The 18,248-nt window shown below is 40.2% G+C and overlaps 2 protein-coding genes across 2 annotated transcripts; one reads left to right on the forward strand and one right to left on the reverse strand.

Annotated features, from left to right (window-relative positions):
• Window positions 1–1,148: 1,148 nt before the first annotated feature.
• Window positions 1,149–9,348, reverse strand: LOC144664621 (uncharacterized). The gene is made up of 2 exons (XM_078525766.1): window positions 9,235–9,348; window positions 1,149–6,513 (listed from the first exon to the last, which is right to left on the reverse strand). Exon 2 carries the CDS (start codon window positions 6,474–6,476, stop codon window positions 2,313–2,315), a length of 4,164 nt encoding a protein of 1,387 aa, XP_078381892.1. The 5' UTR covers window positions 6,477–6,513; window positions 9,235–9,348; the 3' UTR covers window positions 1,149–2,312.
• Window positions 9,349–14,434: 5,086 nt separating this feature from the next.
• On the forward strand, window positions 14,435–18,224 carry LOC144665080 (uncharacterized). Its single transcript, XM_078526255.1, has 5 exons — window positions 14,435–14,572; window positions 14,964–15,095; window positions 16,357–16,445; window positions 17,362–17,392; window positions 18,058–18,224. Exons 1-5 carry the CDS (start codon window positions 14,536–14,538, stop codon window positions 18,222–18,224), a joined length of 456 nt encoding a protein of 151 aa, XP_078382381.1. The 5' UTR covers window positions 14,435–14,535.
• The last annotated feature ends 24 nt before the right edge of the window (window positions 18,225–18,248 follow it).

Below are 18,248 nucleotides of genomic sequence, written 5' to 3' on the forward strand. Positions count from 1 at the left end.
CTTGCTTCCTTTTATTTCTAGATGGCTCACACCAGCCTCCGCTTTTCCAACAAGTATCGCATGACGGAGTTTGTATCACGTACGCTTACACGATCGCTTTGAAGGTCGTTTTGCACGGTAGAGATTTTGAATTGCGGACAAACTTAACTCCTCTGTGCCCTGTAGGCAATCGTGTTCAGGACTCCAGGCTCTGCAGCAAAATAGGGCGGCCATGAAGCAAAACGATAGAGAAGATACTAAGGGAAGGGCAATTAGATCGAAAAGTGATAGGGGAGAGGAGGGGGTGAGGCATTCTCGTCCCCAGAGCCGCTTGTCCCTCTTAGCCGTTGGAGCCTGGCGCAGGAAGTGGCTTTGGAGACACATGATTTGATTGGCTAGTTTTTTAACAAACAGAATTTAAAATCTAACCAATTAAAACACCCATTTTAAAATCCTTTAATGCAAAGAAATTTAAAACGGTTGCGTGGCTAGGAATTTGTAATTTTTTGTTAAAACTAGCATACGTGCCCAGGTCCCGCCTACTAAGAGGGACAGATGGCACTGGAGACGAGAATGGGGGTGAGGCTAGAGAATTGGGGCGCATGAATCTTTCTGTGCGAGATTTCTTTTCTGATTTTGCACGATTTCTTTTAATTATAACACATCAGCAAGCTAAAGCCTTATTTACATCAATTAATAATTGACCTTAACTACAATACTATATTCATGTTGCTTACAATTCGGTCCTTACCCTATCTTTTATACAATTTAAAATCCAATACTTGTATTGCCTACAATACGGCATTTACATTATCAAAAAATACTAAGTTTTTAAATTTCTTCATATTTTTAATAATACATTAAAGGGGCAGTATTACGAGAATCACTTCGATAAGTCAAAGTCAAAAGAAATATTTATATTAATGAAAACTTTAAAATAATGGTCTAGCTTTGTTAAAAATGACTATAACAGTCCACTAATGTAACAAAAGATGTATCATCATGAGTTATACAAGCATGAGATTTAAAACGAAATTTGAAAACGTCTGGCAGACGTTTTCAAACTCTGACAATGTGTCATGGACAAATCGTTAAAAAACTAAATACATTTTGCTCTCCTTTGAAATATTCATATAATATCTTCACCTTGCATGGTGTTCGCTGTGCATCAAAATTGCCATAATACTGCCCCTTTAAAAACATTACATTATGTAACAGTAACAAAACGTCCTTTTTGCCTATCTAATTCAAACTCTTCATAATAGTATAGAGCGGTTTTCCATTGAGTGTCGAAAGTAATTTGCGTTTGCTTTGGTTTTGCATTACTACGCTCAGTGATTGGTTTTAAAATCTCGCGCCACTTTCTCGACCAATCAAAACTAAAACTAAAACCAATTGTGACTCACTCAAACACGTTTTCCCGCGCTTAGTGCCGGCTACATGTATTTGCTTTGAGTTTTAATTGGTTTACTGAATTGTCTGTGTTCTTTGTGATTGGCTAGAGTAATTACTTTGGCTTTAGCTTGCATGACAGGCGTTAAAAGGGGAAGAATGAGGAAAAGCGCTGCCCCTCCGATCGTGTTTCGCGCTTCTCGTTATCTCCTCTCTCTACTCTTTGAACGCATGCAACGCAAGCTACACAAGAAAATCCATTGTCACTATTTCAGCTACTTTCTATTTAAGTATTCTTCGATTTAAATTGATTTAAACTTGTACAAACCCTTTTATGGCAGACCGCAAATTATTTTATTAGACAGATCATGTGATTACAGTAAAACGTTTTCTATCTTTCGCAATTTGAACGAACATTTTACGCTTATTTTTAGATGTTTTGAGACATATGTGGTCCATTCCTGGCCACGAAGATTCGTTTCGCCGTTCGATTGATCCCTAAAAATGGAACTCTACCGACTACTTATCGACACCTCTAGCAACGACTGAAACAATGTAGCAAGGTTTGTGATCCAGCCAGGACAATTAACAATTTTATCAACAAAATGTTATAACACACATTCAAAAGAAAATAATGTCCACACCTATATAGAATATAACGACACAACATGTTATTCATCGAACCCCACCTTACGGACACCTGTATAATTATAGCCACTCGCAAATGCAGAGAATCTCTGTGCTTCCTTAATGTCCGTATTGATGACAGTATTTTCTACTGACCACACAGCCATATGGTAAGTAACTGCGACATCAACAAGATCAGGTCAAAGCTTTTTCACACGAATGGTAAGTGCACGATCATTACACTCTTTTGCAGGTCACCCAGCTGCACGTGTAGGGCGCCCAGATTATTGTAGGAAGTTGCGACATCAACATGGTCAGGACCGAGTTTTTACAGACGAATGGTACATGGTGGTACGTGCGCGATTATAACACTCTTTTGCCTGCTGCAGGTCACCCAGCTGCACGTGTAGAGCGCCCAGATTATGGTACGTAACTGCGACTTGAACATGATCAGGTCCAAGCGTTTTCAGTAGAATGGTAAGTGCATGATTATAACACTTTTGTGCCTGCTGCAGATCATCCAGCTGCATGTGTAGAGCGCCCAGATTATTGTAGGAAGTTGCGACATCAACATGGTCAGGTCCGAGTTTTTCCAGACGAATGGTAAGTGCGCGATTATAACTCTCTTTTGCCTGCTGCAGGTCACCCAGCTTCCAGTGTAGAGCGCCCAGATTATTGTTAGAAGTTGCGACATCAACATGGTCAGGTCCGAGTTTTTCCAGACGAATGGTAAGTGCGCGATTATAACAGTCTTTTGCCTGCTGCAGGTCACCCAGCTGCACGTGTAGAGCGCCCAGGCTATTGTAGGAAGTTGCGACATCAACATGGTCAGGTCCGAGTTTTTCCAGACGAATGGTAAGTGCGCGATTATAACACTCTTTTGCCTGCTTTAGGTCACCCAGGTCTTTGTGGAGAACGCCCAGATTATGGTAAGTAACTGCGACATCAACATGATCAGGTCCTAGCATTTTCAGACGAGTGGTAAGTGCACGATCATAATATGGCTTTGCCTGCTGCAGGTCACCCAGCTTCCAGTGTAGAGTGGCCAGATTATCGTAGGAAGTTGCGACATCAACATGGTCAGGTCCGAGTTTTTCCAGACGAATGGTAAGTGCGCGATTATAACACTCTTTTGCCTGCTGCAGGTCACCCAGCTTCCAGTGTAGAGTGGCCAGATTATTGTTGGAAGTTGCGACATCAACATGGTCAGGTCCGAGTTTTTCCAGACGAATGGTAAGTGCGCGATTATAACACTTTTGTGCCTGCTGCAGATCATCCAGCTGCATGTGTAGAGCGCCCAGATTATTGTAGGAAGTTGCGACATCAACATGGTCAGGTCCGAGTTTTTCCAGACGAATGGTAAGTGCGCGATTATAACACTCTTTTGCCTGCTGCAGGTCACCCAGCTTCCAGTGTAGAGTGGCCAAATTATTGTTGGAAGTTGCGACATCAACATGGTCAGGTCCGAGTTTTTCCAGACGAATGGTAAGTGCGCGATTATAACACTTTTGTGCCTGCTGCAGATCATCCAGCTGCATGTGTAGAGCGCCCAGATTATTGTAGGAAGTTGCGACATCAACATGGTCAGGTCCGAGTTTTTCCAGACGAATGGTAAGTGCGCGATTATAACACTCTTTTGCCTGCTGCAGGTCACCCAGCTTCCAGTGTAGAGTGGCCAGATTATTGTTGGAAGTTGCGACATCAACATGGTCAGGTCCGAGTTTTTCCACACGAATGGTAAGTGCATGATCATAACACTGTTTTGCCTGCTGCAGGTCACCCAGGTCATTATGGAGAACGCCCAGATTATGGTAAATATCTGCGACATTAACATGATCAGGTCCTAGCTTTTCCAGAAGAGTGGTAAGTGCACGATCATAATATTGCTTTGCCTGCTTCAGGTCACCCAGCTTCCCGTGTGTAGCACCCAGGTTAGTGCAAGTAGTTGCGACATTAACATGGTCAGGTCCGAGTTTTTTCAGACGAATGGTAAGTGCGCGATCATAACACTCTTTTGCTTGCTTCAGGTCACCCAGCTGCCCGTGTAGAGCACCCAAGTTATTGCAAGTAGTTGCCACATCAACATGGTCAGGTCCGAGCATTTTCATCTGAATGGCAAGTGCATGATCATAACATTCTTTTGCCTGATCCAGTTCACCCAGGTTAGTGTGAACAGAGCCCAGATTGATGTAAGTACCTGCGACATTATCATTTTCAGGTTCGAGCTTATTCAGACGAAGAGCCAGCTCCTTTTTGAAATGCTCCTTCGCCTGATGAAAGTGACCCAAGTTGTAGTGGATACTACCTGTATAAAAGTGGGCGTCCGCCATATCTTCGTCATTGCAATCCTTGCTACATTGAACTAGTTTTAATGCTAGGACAAAGTACTTCTCTGCTGTGACGAATGCACAGTGTCTCTGACACATTTCCCCAAGTTTTTGGAGGTAACGGGGATAATGCGGAACATTTGTTACACTGCTTTGGTCATCTTGAGAAAGAGCTTGTTTACGAAGCTTGTTTATCAAGGTTTCTAGATGAGAAACAATGTGCTTGCTGTTTACAAGAGAATCTATGTCGTTACAGTCGACTGATGAGTTATCTTTAATGAACTGGTAGAATGATCTTACGGCTGTATTTACGGATTGAAGTTGTTGACTCATCGGACGAGCTTCAATCAAAGCATTAATGACATCGTGCACAATCTGATGTACTCGAATAAAGACGCCACTCTCGTCTTCTTCAAACAACAACAGTGAGCATCTTTGGAGCCTCACACCTATCATCTCTTTATCTTTAATTTCGTCATCTATGTTGGTGATGTAATTAATCAAGATGTCTTGTCTTAACGGTTGTGGTGCACACACAGAGAGGAAGCTGAACGCATGATCAGTTACTTTGTCGGATGATATCACCTTTTCTACGGCTAGTGTTATTGCTGTGGTCATAGATTTCTGGTAGCTTGGGTTGGTCTCAACAAGAATGGTCTCAGTGGTACCTCGTTGGCCTCTGTTAAGCTTCTCTAGGTAGTCGCTCCAGCCAAAATCTAAAGTAATTTTGTTCTGCCGAACCTGTCTGACATAGGTGGCTGCACTGGCTAAGGCAAGCGGTTGGTGGTCCAACGCCTGCGCAACTTCTTTTTCCATCTCGCTGTCAGTGATACCAGAAAGCATCGCTAATAAATTACTGGCATCAAGAGGATCCATTCCTTTGCTAACTGAGATGTGTTGAGTGGAGGAGCTTGTCAAAGGGATAGACGTAGTGTCCTGTGTTGTTATTAGCAATTGGCCCCTTCCAGACTGCGGCAAATGAGCGTGCACACGTGATATGCTAGTGACGTTGTCGACAACCAGTAGCCACGACGTGTAAAGCTCGATTTTTGGGCTAACTAACGTCTTCAGGTTGGTGATCTTCTCGTCTGTTGTCAAATCTTTGGAGGTAATGATGTTTGTAACTGCATATTCAGGACACTTTAGATGTCGAGCGAAAGAGATGTACGATTCCAGAAGTGTATTCGGGATTTCAGCATTCAGAGTCATTACAAATGAAATAGAACCCGGAATTTCTTTGACCTGGTCGTAGAATCGCTTAGCTACGAGGCTGGTCAGCTGAGATTTACCACTTCCTGGATTCCCTGAGATGTACAGGTAACTTAAGCTGTTTTCATTAGCGCTTTTCAGCTGTTTGAGCTGTTGTGTAATTTCGGCCACCTCACAACCGCGACCTGCGACGTCGTGTGAAGGTTTAGGAGGGAGAATACAGAAAGAGGAAATTTCATTGTGCAGCTGATCTTCAAGGACCTGTCGTTGCTCTTCTTTTTCTTGAAGTTTCGTTTCTTTACCTTCAAGCTCCTTTCCTTTTACTTGAAGTTCCTTTTCTTTTTCTTGAAGTTTCTTTCCCTCCTCTTGAAGTTTCTTTCCTTTCTCTTGAAGTTCCTGTTTTAGATCATCAACCTTTTTCAAGACACCTCTTAACTCCTCCGTGGGAAAGCTTCTCTGATTACTGATCTCTTGAATTTTCAAGGTAGAGAGTCCGAGTCCTTGAAATGCAGCATGAACTTTACCAATTGCCAGTTGAAAGTCTGGGTCCGAAAGATGGCCTTTTGGCATGTGAGCAAATTGTTCATTACGAAACTTTCTGAGATCATCCACATTGGATTTGACCATTGGATTAAGACTGTGGATACAATCGGAGTACAGGATGGCGTAAAACAGCATGGTGCAATCCCATTCTGCTCTATTTCCGTTAATCATGGTAGATAAAGAATGAGCATTTCTTTTCTGGTTCCGGGGAGACTCTTTGTTGTAGAAGTCCAACCCATTCTGTGGCTCATCTTTCCATTCTCCTAATGTTGTCTTGAAACGATTGTCCCATTCTTGTTTGAAGATTGTTCGAAGACCCTCGGCTAGTACATCGGTGGTGACGTAACAAATCCGGTAGTAGTTCAGTTGTTCTTCAGAGTATTCCATTGCAGCAGCCATACTCAGACTGATTCACCTTCTATGTTTGACTTCAGTGCTTTAAAAAAATAAAAAATTTCTCATTAGCCAGTTACTAAATTTTTGTGAGTGTTTGCTTAGTTAGTCGGAGGAAAAAGTGCCAGTTGATGGCGACTGAGCCCGCGGTTTTCGTCCCAGAAGTTGCTAAGCAATATGCCGAATGTATACGAGCGACGGTTTTCGAAGTACTCGTGGGCGCCCGCGCTAGTTTTTGATTGGATGAAATAATTCGGAAATTTTTCGAGTGCTTCAACGAAGATTTGCCAAAACTGGCACTTTTTACCCCGACTGTAGTTGCTAGGAATTTTTTTTTATACTTTATTATTTTAACCTTCCTGTTTATTTTCCAACAACAATTTATATTACAATTCGACATTTCGACGTATTTCATCTGAGCTAGTGCTTGTGCCATTTTTGGAATGTGAAGTAATGTTATTAACTTCGTGAGTCTGTTTGTACGTTAGAACATGGTTTAAGTCAGCCTCGTCCTCAGTCGTCCCCGGCGAATTTGGGTGTGACGTCACCCGCCAAGTTTGTCGGGAAAGTTCGCCTATCGTGCTCGGTTCCAGTCCTCCTCCGCTCACTCGCATAGCGCGGTATGGCCTGGGGTCGAGGCTGGGTTTTTAAACCCAGAATTTAAAAATTCTTTGATTAGAAGCATCTCGTAAATGAAGCAGTCAAATCTGTTTTGGAGGTTTCCGAGCAGTGAAATTCACTCCATGTTCCTTTTGTGTTCTCCTAGCCTGCAAGCAAGTTCTCTTGCCTTCTGGAGCTTTTAAGGTCATCAATCGGATAATTGACTATAGCCTGTTCCACGCGTTCGGTTAGTTGAGGAGCAGCGCAAAAAATGGGATTAGCGTGAAGACCGGCTGCACCCATCCCCTTATTTTTCGCTCGCCGTTTTCGCGCTGCTTCCAACTAACCGACGTCTGGAACAGGCTAATAATTGACGGTAACGGTAACGGTGTTTGTTATGCAAATAACGTTTTTTCTGAATTATTTACTTAAAAACAGTCATTCAGTCATCAGACACTAGTAGTAGTCGGGGCTCAAATGCTGCGCCCTTGAAGCTCGATAGATTCCATAAAAATAGTCAAATCTGCCACTAGGTAAATCTCAGATTATTTTTTGCCTTTCATTTTGGTTGTTCCTCGTAATGAACTCAAGAAAAACCCTCCAACGTACAACCATTAATTATGCTTTTTTTATTACGTGTTGTCGACAAAATCACCCTCAGACGGGTAGGGACACTGCGATATTGTCACTACGCCACATTACACGGTGAGGCCCGGACAAATACATTTTTCACTGCAAAATGGGAAACCAAACGACACTGTCCAAATCGATTTGACACGATATTTAAAGTGACTTTTTATTATTTACAAAATTACTCTTAATTGAAGGAAACCTAAAAATAATTTATTATAAGACCGGCCGTCCGCAACGTAGATCGTTTAACTATAAGTGTGGCAATGTAGCTAGAGAATCTTCAGGAATCTTTATAAAACGATAACTTGCCGAATCGCTACAAATCGGCCTGAGGAGCTGGCTAGCAACAAAGAATGAAAACGCAGCAACAATGTAAGTCACTTTTATTTACATATCGTCAGTTCGAATTCGTACCTTCTAAAACAGATATTGTTCAGTTCCCATGCAATGCCATTACAAATCGAGTCTTCTTATCTTCCTGTGGCTCTCATCGTCCACTTGGGCTGCCTGTGCTGAGAGCTGCGTTAGTTTCACTATGATCGATTGTACTCATAAATCGTTCATGCAGGCCTTGAGAATACAAGAATTGATCAACAAAGAGATGACGCAGTAATTTATCAAGGCCTTTTGTTAGCTTTGCCGTCAGTTTGAACCTTTGACATTTCGGTATTTCAATAAACTTTAAACAAAGATAAAATTCCTGCCTCGGGAAATATTTCGGCGTAAAACATTAAAAGCAAACAAAATAAATTGGTATTCAAAGTTCCCAAGATGGTGATCATTTGCGAACACAGTAAAGATTGTTGGATGTAATATATCGTAGAGCTTTGCATATCTTGTCTTGTGTGAAGTTAATAAACGAAAATAGTTGAACTGAGGTCAGCGGAGTTGAATTTCGTGTTCTAGAATGTTCAGTGTTTATTTTATACTTCTCTCTCCTTGAAAAATTCAACTAACATTAAAGCCTTTTATTCCAGATATTTAAAGCTGCTATTTAGTCTCCCCATACTCCCCATCCCCGTTTGATGGGGCTCTGTTCTCAGAGGTTTTCGTGATCTTCTCTCTTCTAAATTAAACTAAACTAGCCATGAAGCGGCGAGACTGAACATTCACAGGGAGTACGGGCCGCGCTTTACTCTTTCTCCTTTTCGCGATTCGATTTTACTTGCGTTCAATTTAGTAAAACGGGAGACTGAGACCCCTGGATATGTTTGCAGCAACAACCCCTTCATAGACACATAGTACCGTCATTCGTTCTCGTGATTTCACCAACTATACAAATTACCAGTGTCGAGATTCTCACTATTTTGCGAGTGTTTTCGGAGTATAATCAAATACGAAACCGCTACTGACCGACGGAATTTAATTGGATACTGTTTATAAGCTACTAAAACGTACATCTTCGACAATTTCGTTTATAGCGTCCACACACAATCTTGTGAGATTGCGACTTCGACCGCTTTGCTTGCCTGGAATTCATGCATGTAATGATAGAAACGACGTTGCAGTAATATAATTAATTTATACTCACTGTTTCGAAAGTTTCAGGTGCAATTCAGCAAACACCAACCAAGGAGCTGAAGAACAGTCTTGTACGTTATAATCGTAATCGGGAAGCTCGAAGACAGGAACTCGAAAACCCAAAGCCCTCGGCCTCATCGACGCGTGTTATTATAAATCACATGACGTTTATCTATTTTTGGAAGCATTCTGACGAATCATGACAGAACAATCGTTGAGGTAGAGGTTCGCGTGACTCAAGTTTGCGTGATGTTTTGAGGTAAAAACAGTACATCACGCTAAACAGAGCTCGAAGAACGCTTTTGAAAGCCATAAGTAAATTCTGAACCAAATTTTCGTAGCATATTGTCCACTGCGTGAAGGAACACGTTTTCAATACTTATTCCTATATATTAATGACATATTAACAGAGTTTAGAAAATGATTTCATGTAACTTTTCAGATCGACATCTCATTCTCGTCCCCATAGCCCTTTCGTTTCTCTTAGCCGGCTTGGCACGAGAAAACGAAGGGATACAGGATTTTGAATTAATTCGAATTTTTTAGATTAACTGTTTAAAACAAAGAATTCCTAAACGGAAGTCGAAAACGTTACGACTCTTTCATACATTCTTTTGAAACGTCATGACTGCATTCATGAAGATTCTGGGACTGGAAATCCTGTGTCCCATCCCAAGAGCCCTTCGTTTTCTCGTGCCTAGGCCCAGCCAGCTAAGAGAAACGAAGGCTATGGGGACGAGAATGCTCGACATCTGTCAAGGCCTGCAGAGATCAACGTCTAAATTCTCATCAAACTATCAATGCAAAAAACGTCATGCATTTTATGAGAATAACGCAGCCGATCAACAAATAAGGAGTGCAGTAATAATATGCTAGTACAATTTGCCAAGGACACACCGTTCGTACGGTATTCAAGTCAATGGAAAGTCAGTCCACACATTATACTCCATTAACCTCTATAAGCAATTATACCATGCCATAGAAAATACAGCCAATCAGAATACAGGAAAGCCGTTGTATATTCGACGGTATTCAACCCAACCTTCCCATCGTGCACTGCTATCTTATTCTCGATGAAATTTAGTGAGCGTATTTTCTATGGCATGGTATAAAATAGTTACATAACACTTTCTCGTGGTATACTATGGAATATCCCACTTGTCACTTGTATTTTCTTCGTATTCACACTCGCCTAAAGGCTCGTGTGTATACCGAGAAAATACAAGTGACTCGTGGGATATTCCATAGTATACCACTCGAAAGCGTTGCATAACTAGTATATATAGAATTGTCGTCCGGATATCTGACAGAACAAAAACAGTACACCGTAGTGAGTCTGACATATTTAAAACAAGCAGGCAAAGGTTGAGACTTCAAGCACTTTCTCTAGCCGTTTTCTTCCCACGGTTTTGATCATGTTACTTTCTAAAAGCGATTCTTTGTCACGATTTATAACCTTTATCAAGAAGACGATGTTCAGAACCGATTCAGAACTACCTTCAAAACAAACGATCTCAGAACCGATTCAGAACTACCTTCAAAACAAACGATCTCAGCTCAGACTGAATGCTTGAATGGTTTACAAAGAAGAAAAAGCTTTAAGAAAAATGTAATAATAAATTAAAACGGATAGGGATAACAAACAACTTGGCTGGCAGGATTGTGCAAGCGCGACGTTCGGCGGTGGAGCCTCTCACGAGAGCCGCGAAGGCGCGAGGAAACTGGAGACAGTGGAGAGTAGTTCATCTCGGTTCCGCTGCAGAAACTGAAAGGATTCGGGGCATAACGTTAACGCCGCCTGCAACGCAGGCTATAAGCTAAATGTCTCGGGATTCGTTTGTTTTCGCGCCCTAGCTGATTCATGGGAATAAGCCCTTCCTTTTCTCTTCCCTTCCTTCTCCTGGCCTTCTCAAAAGGCAGTAAAAATAAGCGAGAAGCTTCAATTGTAAAATAGCAAAACTCAAAACACAAGTTAACAGAATTTGCACATTTATTTAAGTGTATGTCTACTGATTCACAAAATGCCTAATTCCATCTTCTATTTAGTACAATTTACACGTTCTTGTTGTTTGGTCGTCCCGCAGAAGCGTTGTGTAACCAACAAATAACTGTTGCGAAGGGAACCGTGGTGTACGACTAATGTACACGAATTTTAATCTCGATTTTTTTTCTAGTAAATCATTTCTGTGCCTTGACAAGTCGTTTTAAAAAACTGTAGTTTGTACTGTTCAAGTTTTGTAACTTTTCGCTGTTCAACAGCATGCTATACTATCTGAATAGAAATGAAACACTGTTTAACAGTCTAAATAGTGAAACTCATAAAGGGCCATTCGTTTGATTCTAGTCAGCTCCTGTCATAGGCTCGATTTCCAGCCGCTTTTCGGGAAACTGAGGAGGAACAAAGACCGGACTCGAGGAGGCGGCGGAAATCGAGCCTACTTTTTTCACGGCAAGCAAATTTTATAACATCCAAAAGCTGCCTCGTCCCCAGGCGCCGATCGACCAGGCGGGAAAACAGGGAGCGCGGGGGTTGATGGTTCAGGCCCATAATGCCAAGCAAGCCGTGCATATCAGTCCCACAACGCAAAGCGAGCCGTGTACACCAAGGAAGTGGATGCCTGGGGACGAGGCAGCTTGCTGGTGATATGCCGCCTTCTGTTTTAGAACATGGGCTTTTCTCCTGAAACCAGAATCATACGATGATATAATAGGATCGCAATACTTGTTTCAGTATTTTCAGTTATATAGACTACGATAGAATAACAATTATTCCATGAACGCGCGTTGGATATGAGATGGTAGATAGCCATAACTATCTCATATCCAACAATGTTTTACCTGTACAATAATGCCATAACATGTAGGACAAAGAGAGCTGAAAGCTTTTTTACATTTCGCTACTTTTAGTATTAAACTAATATTATGCGTAGTCCTTTTTTGATACATTTTTAATTGTAAATAGTAGACTTTTCATTTCATGTAAGTGTTACTCGATAACTTAGTTTCTTTTAACTGCAAATGAGTTTAAATAAACCATTATTATTTTAATAATTGTTTTTATATTAAAAACGCCCAAAGAATTGTAATATTTGGAATTTTTTGAGCTCCCCGACTGTTCTCGTTAACGCGTATCGGCTTCCATATTTGTGGTCAGACGATATAGCCTGCTTTCGTAGCATTAACTTTGAACACAAGCTGCACACTTTCGTATAATACTTTTCAAAGTCACTCAGTTGAAAGTGTTCACTGCAAATATGGCCACTGCCCGGCGTCCATGATTTCTTGTCTCGCTTTCTTGCAACGAATTTAGTACACTTCGGGCGTATTTTTGCGTCCGAAGTTCAGAAACTGATGCCCCCGTCACCTTTAGTGTTATTACAAAACATAACAAAGCAACATTTCCCTGGTTCTCGTTTTCTTTTACAACTACTGTCCCCAGCAGATAAAGCCATTCTCAAACAGCTAAGAAAACTCTAAGCCCCGAAGGAATGACTGTAAGTACACACCTGTGATGTTATCGTATTGCGTGACATAAATCCTGGCGTTTCGGGTCACGCAAGAAAAATTCTTTCTTTTTCCTCATATATTGGGGAACGAATCGGTTTCTAAAGAAATCTTTTTATTTTTTATTGATTAGTACCCAAATCTGGGAGGCGCGGTGGCCTATAATGGTAAGCACGCTTGACTCCGAGTCGAACGGCCCTGGCTCAAGCCCTGGCCGGGGCGCTGCATTGTGTTTTTGGGCAAGACCAGGAGAATGGGTACCGGCGAATCGATTGCTGAGGGGTAACCCTGCAATGGACTAGCATCCCATCAAGTGGGGAGTAGAAATACTTCTAGTTGCTTTATGCTACAGAAACCGAGATAAGCTCCGGCCTGATGGGCCACTTGGCTCGGACTCAGACTTAACCTTAACCTTATCCCAAAACTGCTTCCATGAACGTTAAGAAAGAAGGTAAGAACTTGCCATAGGGACCCTGGCTAGGGCTTTCCACAAGTTGCTCGGCAACTTTTTGGCAACTTTTCATATTTCGAGCAACTTTTTCCCCTTCGAGCAACTTTTTCCCTCTCGAGCAACTTGTTCCATTTTGAGCAATTTCCAGACCGAAGATCTCCGAAAATTATCCGAGTATTGTTTAGAGGCCATACGAACGTTTCCGAAGATTTACGAAGTTTGCCGAAGATTTTCGAGAAACATCTGAAGACGTTTCAACTTTCGGCTTTACAAAAACCCCTCTGCAAACATGACGTCATCGATATCTTCACGGTTTTTCTCAGTTTAATTAAGAAATCCTTGTTATTTAACAAATTTTCACCTTAATATGTTACTCCTTTTACTGTAAAATTGCATAAAACTGATTAGAAATCTTACCCTCAAAGGGAAATTAGCATATATTTGGAGAAATTATCTTGATTAGAAGCAGCGTTTTGGATTTTTTGGAGCAACTTTTGAGCAACTTTTATTATCAGAAGCAACTTTTTTGGATTTTTGGAGCAACTTTTGAGCAACTTTTTGAGAAATTACGAGCAACTTTTTGGAAAATCTCGAGCAACTTGTGGAAAGCCCTAACCCTGGCCTCACCCTGGCCATAGTCCATCCTTTCGAGGGACTATGCCCTGGCCGCCAGAAGTTCAATCTCGTCCCCAGAGGCCGCGGAACGTAGGCTCTGGGAACGAGATTGCTAGAAGTTGGGAAGAAAATCTGAGCCCGCGATCCACAGGGATCATGCGCGGAAGTGCTGAATGTAGCAGTCGTCCCAGTCTTCAAGTTCGGGTAAAATCTGGTTATTCTTTTAAACTGGGCTACTCTGGGCTGTTAGAATTTGCTGTTTCTTTTCCGCTTGTATTAATATTCACAATCCAGTTTCATTGGAGAATATGGATAAAAAGTATTTTATTGCAGACCGATTACTTGGAACGAAATGTACGGCGCAATCAGTTTGCTTTGATGACAGCGAAGAATGGCCCTACTCGGATTAAACCAAGGTAAGCTTGTTGAGTTGTGCATGAGTTGTACCAGGAAGGGGTTTCTGGTTGTACATGTACACTTTTATTAAGAATTTTACCAATACTTTTCTCGCTTTGTTCAACTTATATAAAAGGTATTTCGTCGTTGTTCATGAAATTGAGACTGCGTGACGTTCACACCATTGCGATGGAAACATGGCAGTAAACAAATGGTTGCCCCTAGAAACGTTCAGTTTGCTCGTCTCGTTTATCGCGACTAGTCGTGAATTTCGAAGCGAAAAGTAAATTCGGATCGATTTAGATCTTTATTGGGAATTTTTTTTCGGAAAGCTTTAAACCCGTTATGGGGTGTGGAGCCTCACTAAAGGCTGATAGTCCGGGTAGGTGGAAATTCGCTGAATTGATAACTTTTTTTAACATTTATTTTGTCTTCGATGCCGTGGCCTGAGAAACTTGCAGCACAGATTTTCTTTCTGAAATCTCTGCGTTTTTCCTTTCTAAATGGCAAGTCAAGTCTTCCTAACAATAATACAATAGTCAATACAAAGAAATAATTGCTTTTGCTAATTTCAAATAATTGCTGAATGAAAAAATAAATTACTCGACATTTTGCTTCCGCGAAAAAGGTGCTTTGTGATTCGAGGAATGATTTTTTTTCTGGCTGGTTTAACCAGTTGAAGTGATAACATTTTGTGGTATTGGCTTGAGTTTGCAGCCTCTAAAATTCCTGTAAGTATAACTCACGCTTGCACTCTTGTTATCTTCTCTCAGAAACGGACTGCATTGTTATAAAACAATGTCCATCCAAACCAAAGTGTTTGAAGAAAAAGACCATCTCTCCTCAAGTTGCAAGAACCAACAGAGCAGCTGAGTTGAGAAAGAAGGCTACTGAAGCCAAGTTAAGTAAGTTTATATCAGATCAACCTGATTTTAATTCATTTGTTTTTAAGTGATTTGTCAAAAGTTATTTACCATACATTTTGTTTTAGCTGGGTTTATTATTTGGTTATTTCATTTGATTTTCTATTGATTTTTTTCTAAGATTATCAATATCAAAAAATTATATGCTCTGCTAAATGCAATCTGCTTCACTTTATTAAAAAATCCACTTATGGTAACAAGGTTTATTGCAAAGTCAAAACGTTTAAATTGATCTAAGTTTAAAGATTGAAAAATGTTAAAAAAAACTCCTCTGTTTGATTTTCTGTTGTGTGAATCTTCTAGCATATTAATGTTATTTATCAGACAAGACATAACTACGGAGACCGGGCGTTTAGCACTGCTGCGCCAAGGCTGTGGAACAACCTGCCACTGAGCATCCGAAAATCAGCATCAGAAGACATTTTTAAGAAGAACCTAAAAACTTATCTTTTTAAAGAAGCTTATGACATTTAATTTTTATTTCTTATACACGTTTACTTTAAGTCCAGTTAAATAATCATGATATTTTTAGTTTTTAAATTTTTAACTTTTAAAAGTTCACTCTGTGCATGTATAGATATTTTAGCTCAATAGATTAATTTAGTTAGGTATTTTTATATTTTATTTTTATATTTTAGCATAGTGATTGTAAAGCGCTATGAAAGACTAGCTAAATAGCGCTATAGAAATTATTATTATTATTATTATTATTATTATTATTATTATAAAGTGATATTCCCTTGATCCCATTTTCTAAAGAATTTAAGGCAACAATGACCAGAATGCAAAGCTCTGATTTTCTCAACTGTCAATTTTAATATTTTGTTTACCTCTGAAATTTTAATGTTTACTAAAGTAAAAACAGGAAAAGGTTCATTGAAAAATTAGTATGTTTTATAGAACGTTTTAGTATATACCACACAAGTGAATAGTGCTTTTCGTGCGCGCTGATTGGTTAACTCAGCTCAGGTGATTAGCAAAGTACTATTCACCTCCGAGCAGCTAAAGAGAAACAAATTAAACTGCCTTTGCTTTGTTTACCGGAAGTGATGTTTTGGTTGCTTGTTATTCAACTTGTGTGGTATATTTATACTATTAAAACAATTATTAATCTCAGTGTTGGTGAATGTGGTAGATATAATAGATATGGATAATTGTTACACGTAATTATACCAGGATTCTATGTAAATTCCATGAAAAATATATGTAGTAGGAGTTATTAATATTTCCTGTTTATCTCTAGAAGGCCATGGCCAAACATCACTAAAAAAGAATGGAAAAATGCCTCAAGGAAGCTTGAGACCCAAACCAAAAACATCTATTAAACCAAAGGTATGTTTTGTTATTTTTAACCCAGGTATTCCAAAAGTCGATTTCCTTTATACTCATTTGTAACAAAAATATGAAACAATCTTAAAAAATGGCCACACCTGCCTCCGAAACCCCCCCCCCCCAGTAATATAAGTTTATTTAGTCTATAGTACTGTATGCTTTATTCTTGGCCTTTAGTACTTCCTCAGTCTGCAAACTTCTTGCATTGTTGAGTAATAAACAGGATCAGAAATAAGCAGACTATAAGGAAAAAACACAAAGTCAGTCCTTGTCCCGGGGGGGGGGGTACTGGGTAAATTTTTGTTGGGTATGTGCCGCTGGCCCTCAGAACCCCTACCCCATTATAGTCTTATTCTATGGCCAATTATAGACCCCATCTTAGTCACTTTTGGGTAATTTAATTTTTACGACCCCAACTTAGTCACTTTCTGGGAGCTGTTTGTCAAATATTGAACAACAGCAATAAATACGGTAACATTTTTCGCGAATATTTCCGTTCATAAATCACAACTTGCCTGATTTTCGTACTCTCAAAATCCTGGAAAAGTGTGACCCCATTCTAGTCACCCTATAAAAAATGCTTGAAATGGCGACCCCATTCTAGTCAGTCCAGTCGTGAAAATGCGACCCCACCAGCGGCACATCCCCATTAGCCCATTTATAGGAAGTGCCCCCCCGGGGTCCTTGTGCACTAGTACAAATATCTGGACTTACATACATACTTAAAATTTATTGGCTTGTCCCCATGGGGCTTTACAATAGTTAATTTAACATCCCATAGAATGATTGCTGTTTATTACTATGTTATAGTATAGCCATTTAAGAACTATTTTACTGTTGCTGGACCAAAAAGGAATGTTATTTGCATACTTATAATTAATTTATCACTAATCAGCCTTATATTACTGAATATCAGGTTCAACCGATGGCAAGACCAGCCTCAAAAGGTTAGACTACATTTCATGTTGTAAAAACTCTAATTTGGATCCAGTGAACACAGCACTGGAACCTCAATATTTATCTACTGCAGTTGTATAAAGCACTTCAAACCTGAATCCACCATGCCTTGCCATACCACAAAATTTAAAGCTTGCTTGCTTGTCTGTCTGTCTATCTGTCTGGATGTCTTCCACCATAGGTGGCAGACATCGAGACAGACAGATAGACAGACAACCAGACAAATAGACAGACAACCAGACAGATAGACAGACAGATAGACAGACACAGACAGGCAGACAAAGACAGACAAAAAGAAATAGATAGAAAGATATTCTCAACAGTGACAAGCATACTGGGTTGTCACTATACTGTGCACTCGACCAACCTTACTTGAAACTGTTGAGGATGTGTCTTCAATTTGCTTGTTGTTTGTGTTTATAAAGCATTTTTTTTTTAATTTTCTTGTCAAATGCACTAAACCTAACACTTACACCTTCCAATTTGATCTGTAATAAAAGGCCCCACAAGCTTCTAACTTTAAATATTTTTCGTGTCTTAATTAAGTTAGTTTTTTCATTTATATTTGATTACTTTATGCCTTTGCAATACTATAACATTTTGTAGCCATGCAATTAAATTACAAGTGCTTTTGTTTTTATTGTTGTTGTGTCAGACATTAAGGACCTTTCCACTTCACGAACAAGCATGAACAACAGGGACTTGTCAACAGTGCAATCGTGTATGGCTGCAGACATTGAGAAAGAGTCAACTGATCAACCACCAATGGGTGAAGACATCAACAAAGAGTCAACTGTTCAACCACCAATGGCGCAGACATGAGAAAGAGTCAACTGATCAACCACC

The sequence above is a fragment of the Oculina patagonica genome, chromosome 9 (genome assembly GCF_052425735.1).
Source record: "Oculina patagonica isolate OP01 chromosome 9, crgOcupat, whole genome shotgun sequence".
NCBI classification, from domain to species: Eukaryota; Metazoa; Cnidaria; class Anthozoa; order Scleractinia; family Oculinidae; genus Oculina; species Oculina patagonica.

Bases quoted from the DNA above. Each gene is read 5' to 3' on its own strand.
- LOC144665080 (XM_078526255.1), top strand. From the start codon at position 14,536: ATGGGGTGTGGAGCCTCACTAAAGGCTGATAGTCCGG. The intron at 15,096-16,356 runs GTAAGTTTATAT...GTTTATCTCTAG, and splicing joins GGCTACTGAAGCCAAGTTAA to AAGGCCATGGCCAAACATCA. The intron at 16,446-17,361 runs GTATGTTTTGTT...ACTGAATATCAG, and splicing joins AAACATCTATTAAACCAAAG to GTTCAACCGATGGCAAGACC.
- LOC144664621 (XM_078525766.1), bottom strand. From the start codon at position 6,476: ATGGCTGCTGCAATGGAATACTCTGAAGAACAACTGAACTACTACCGG.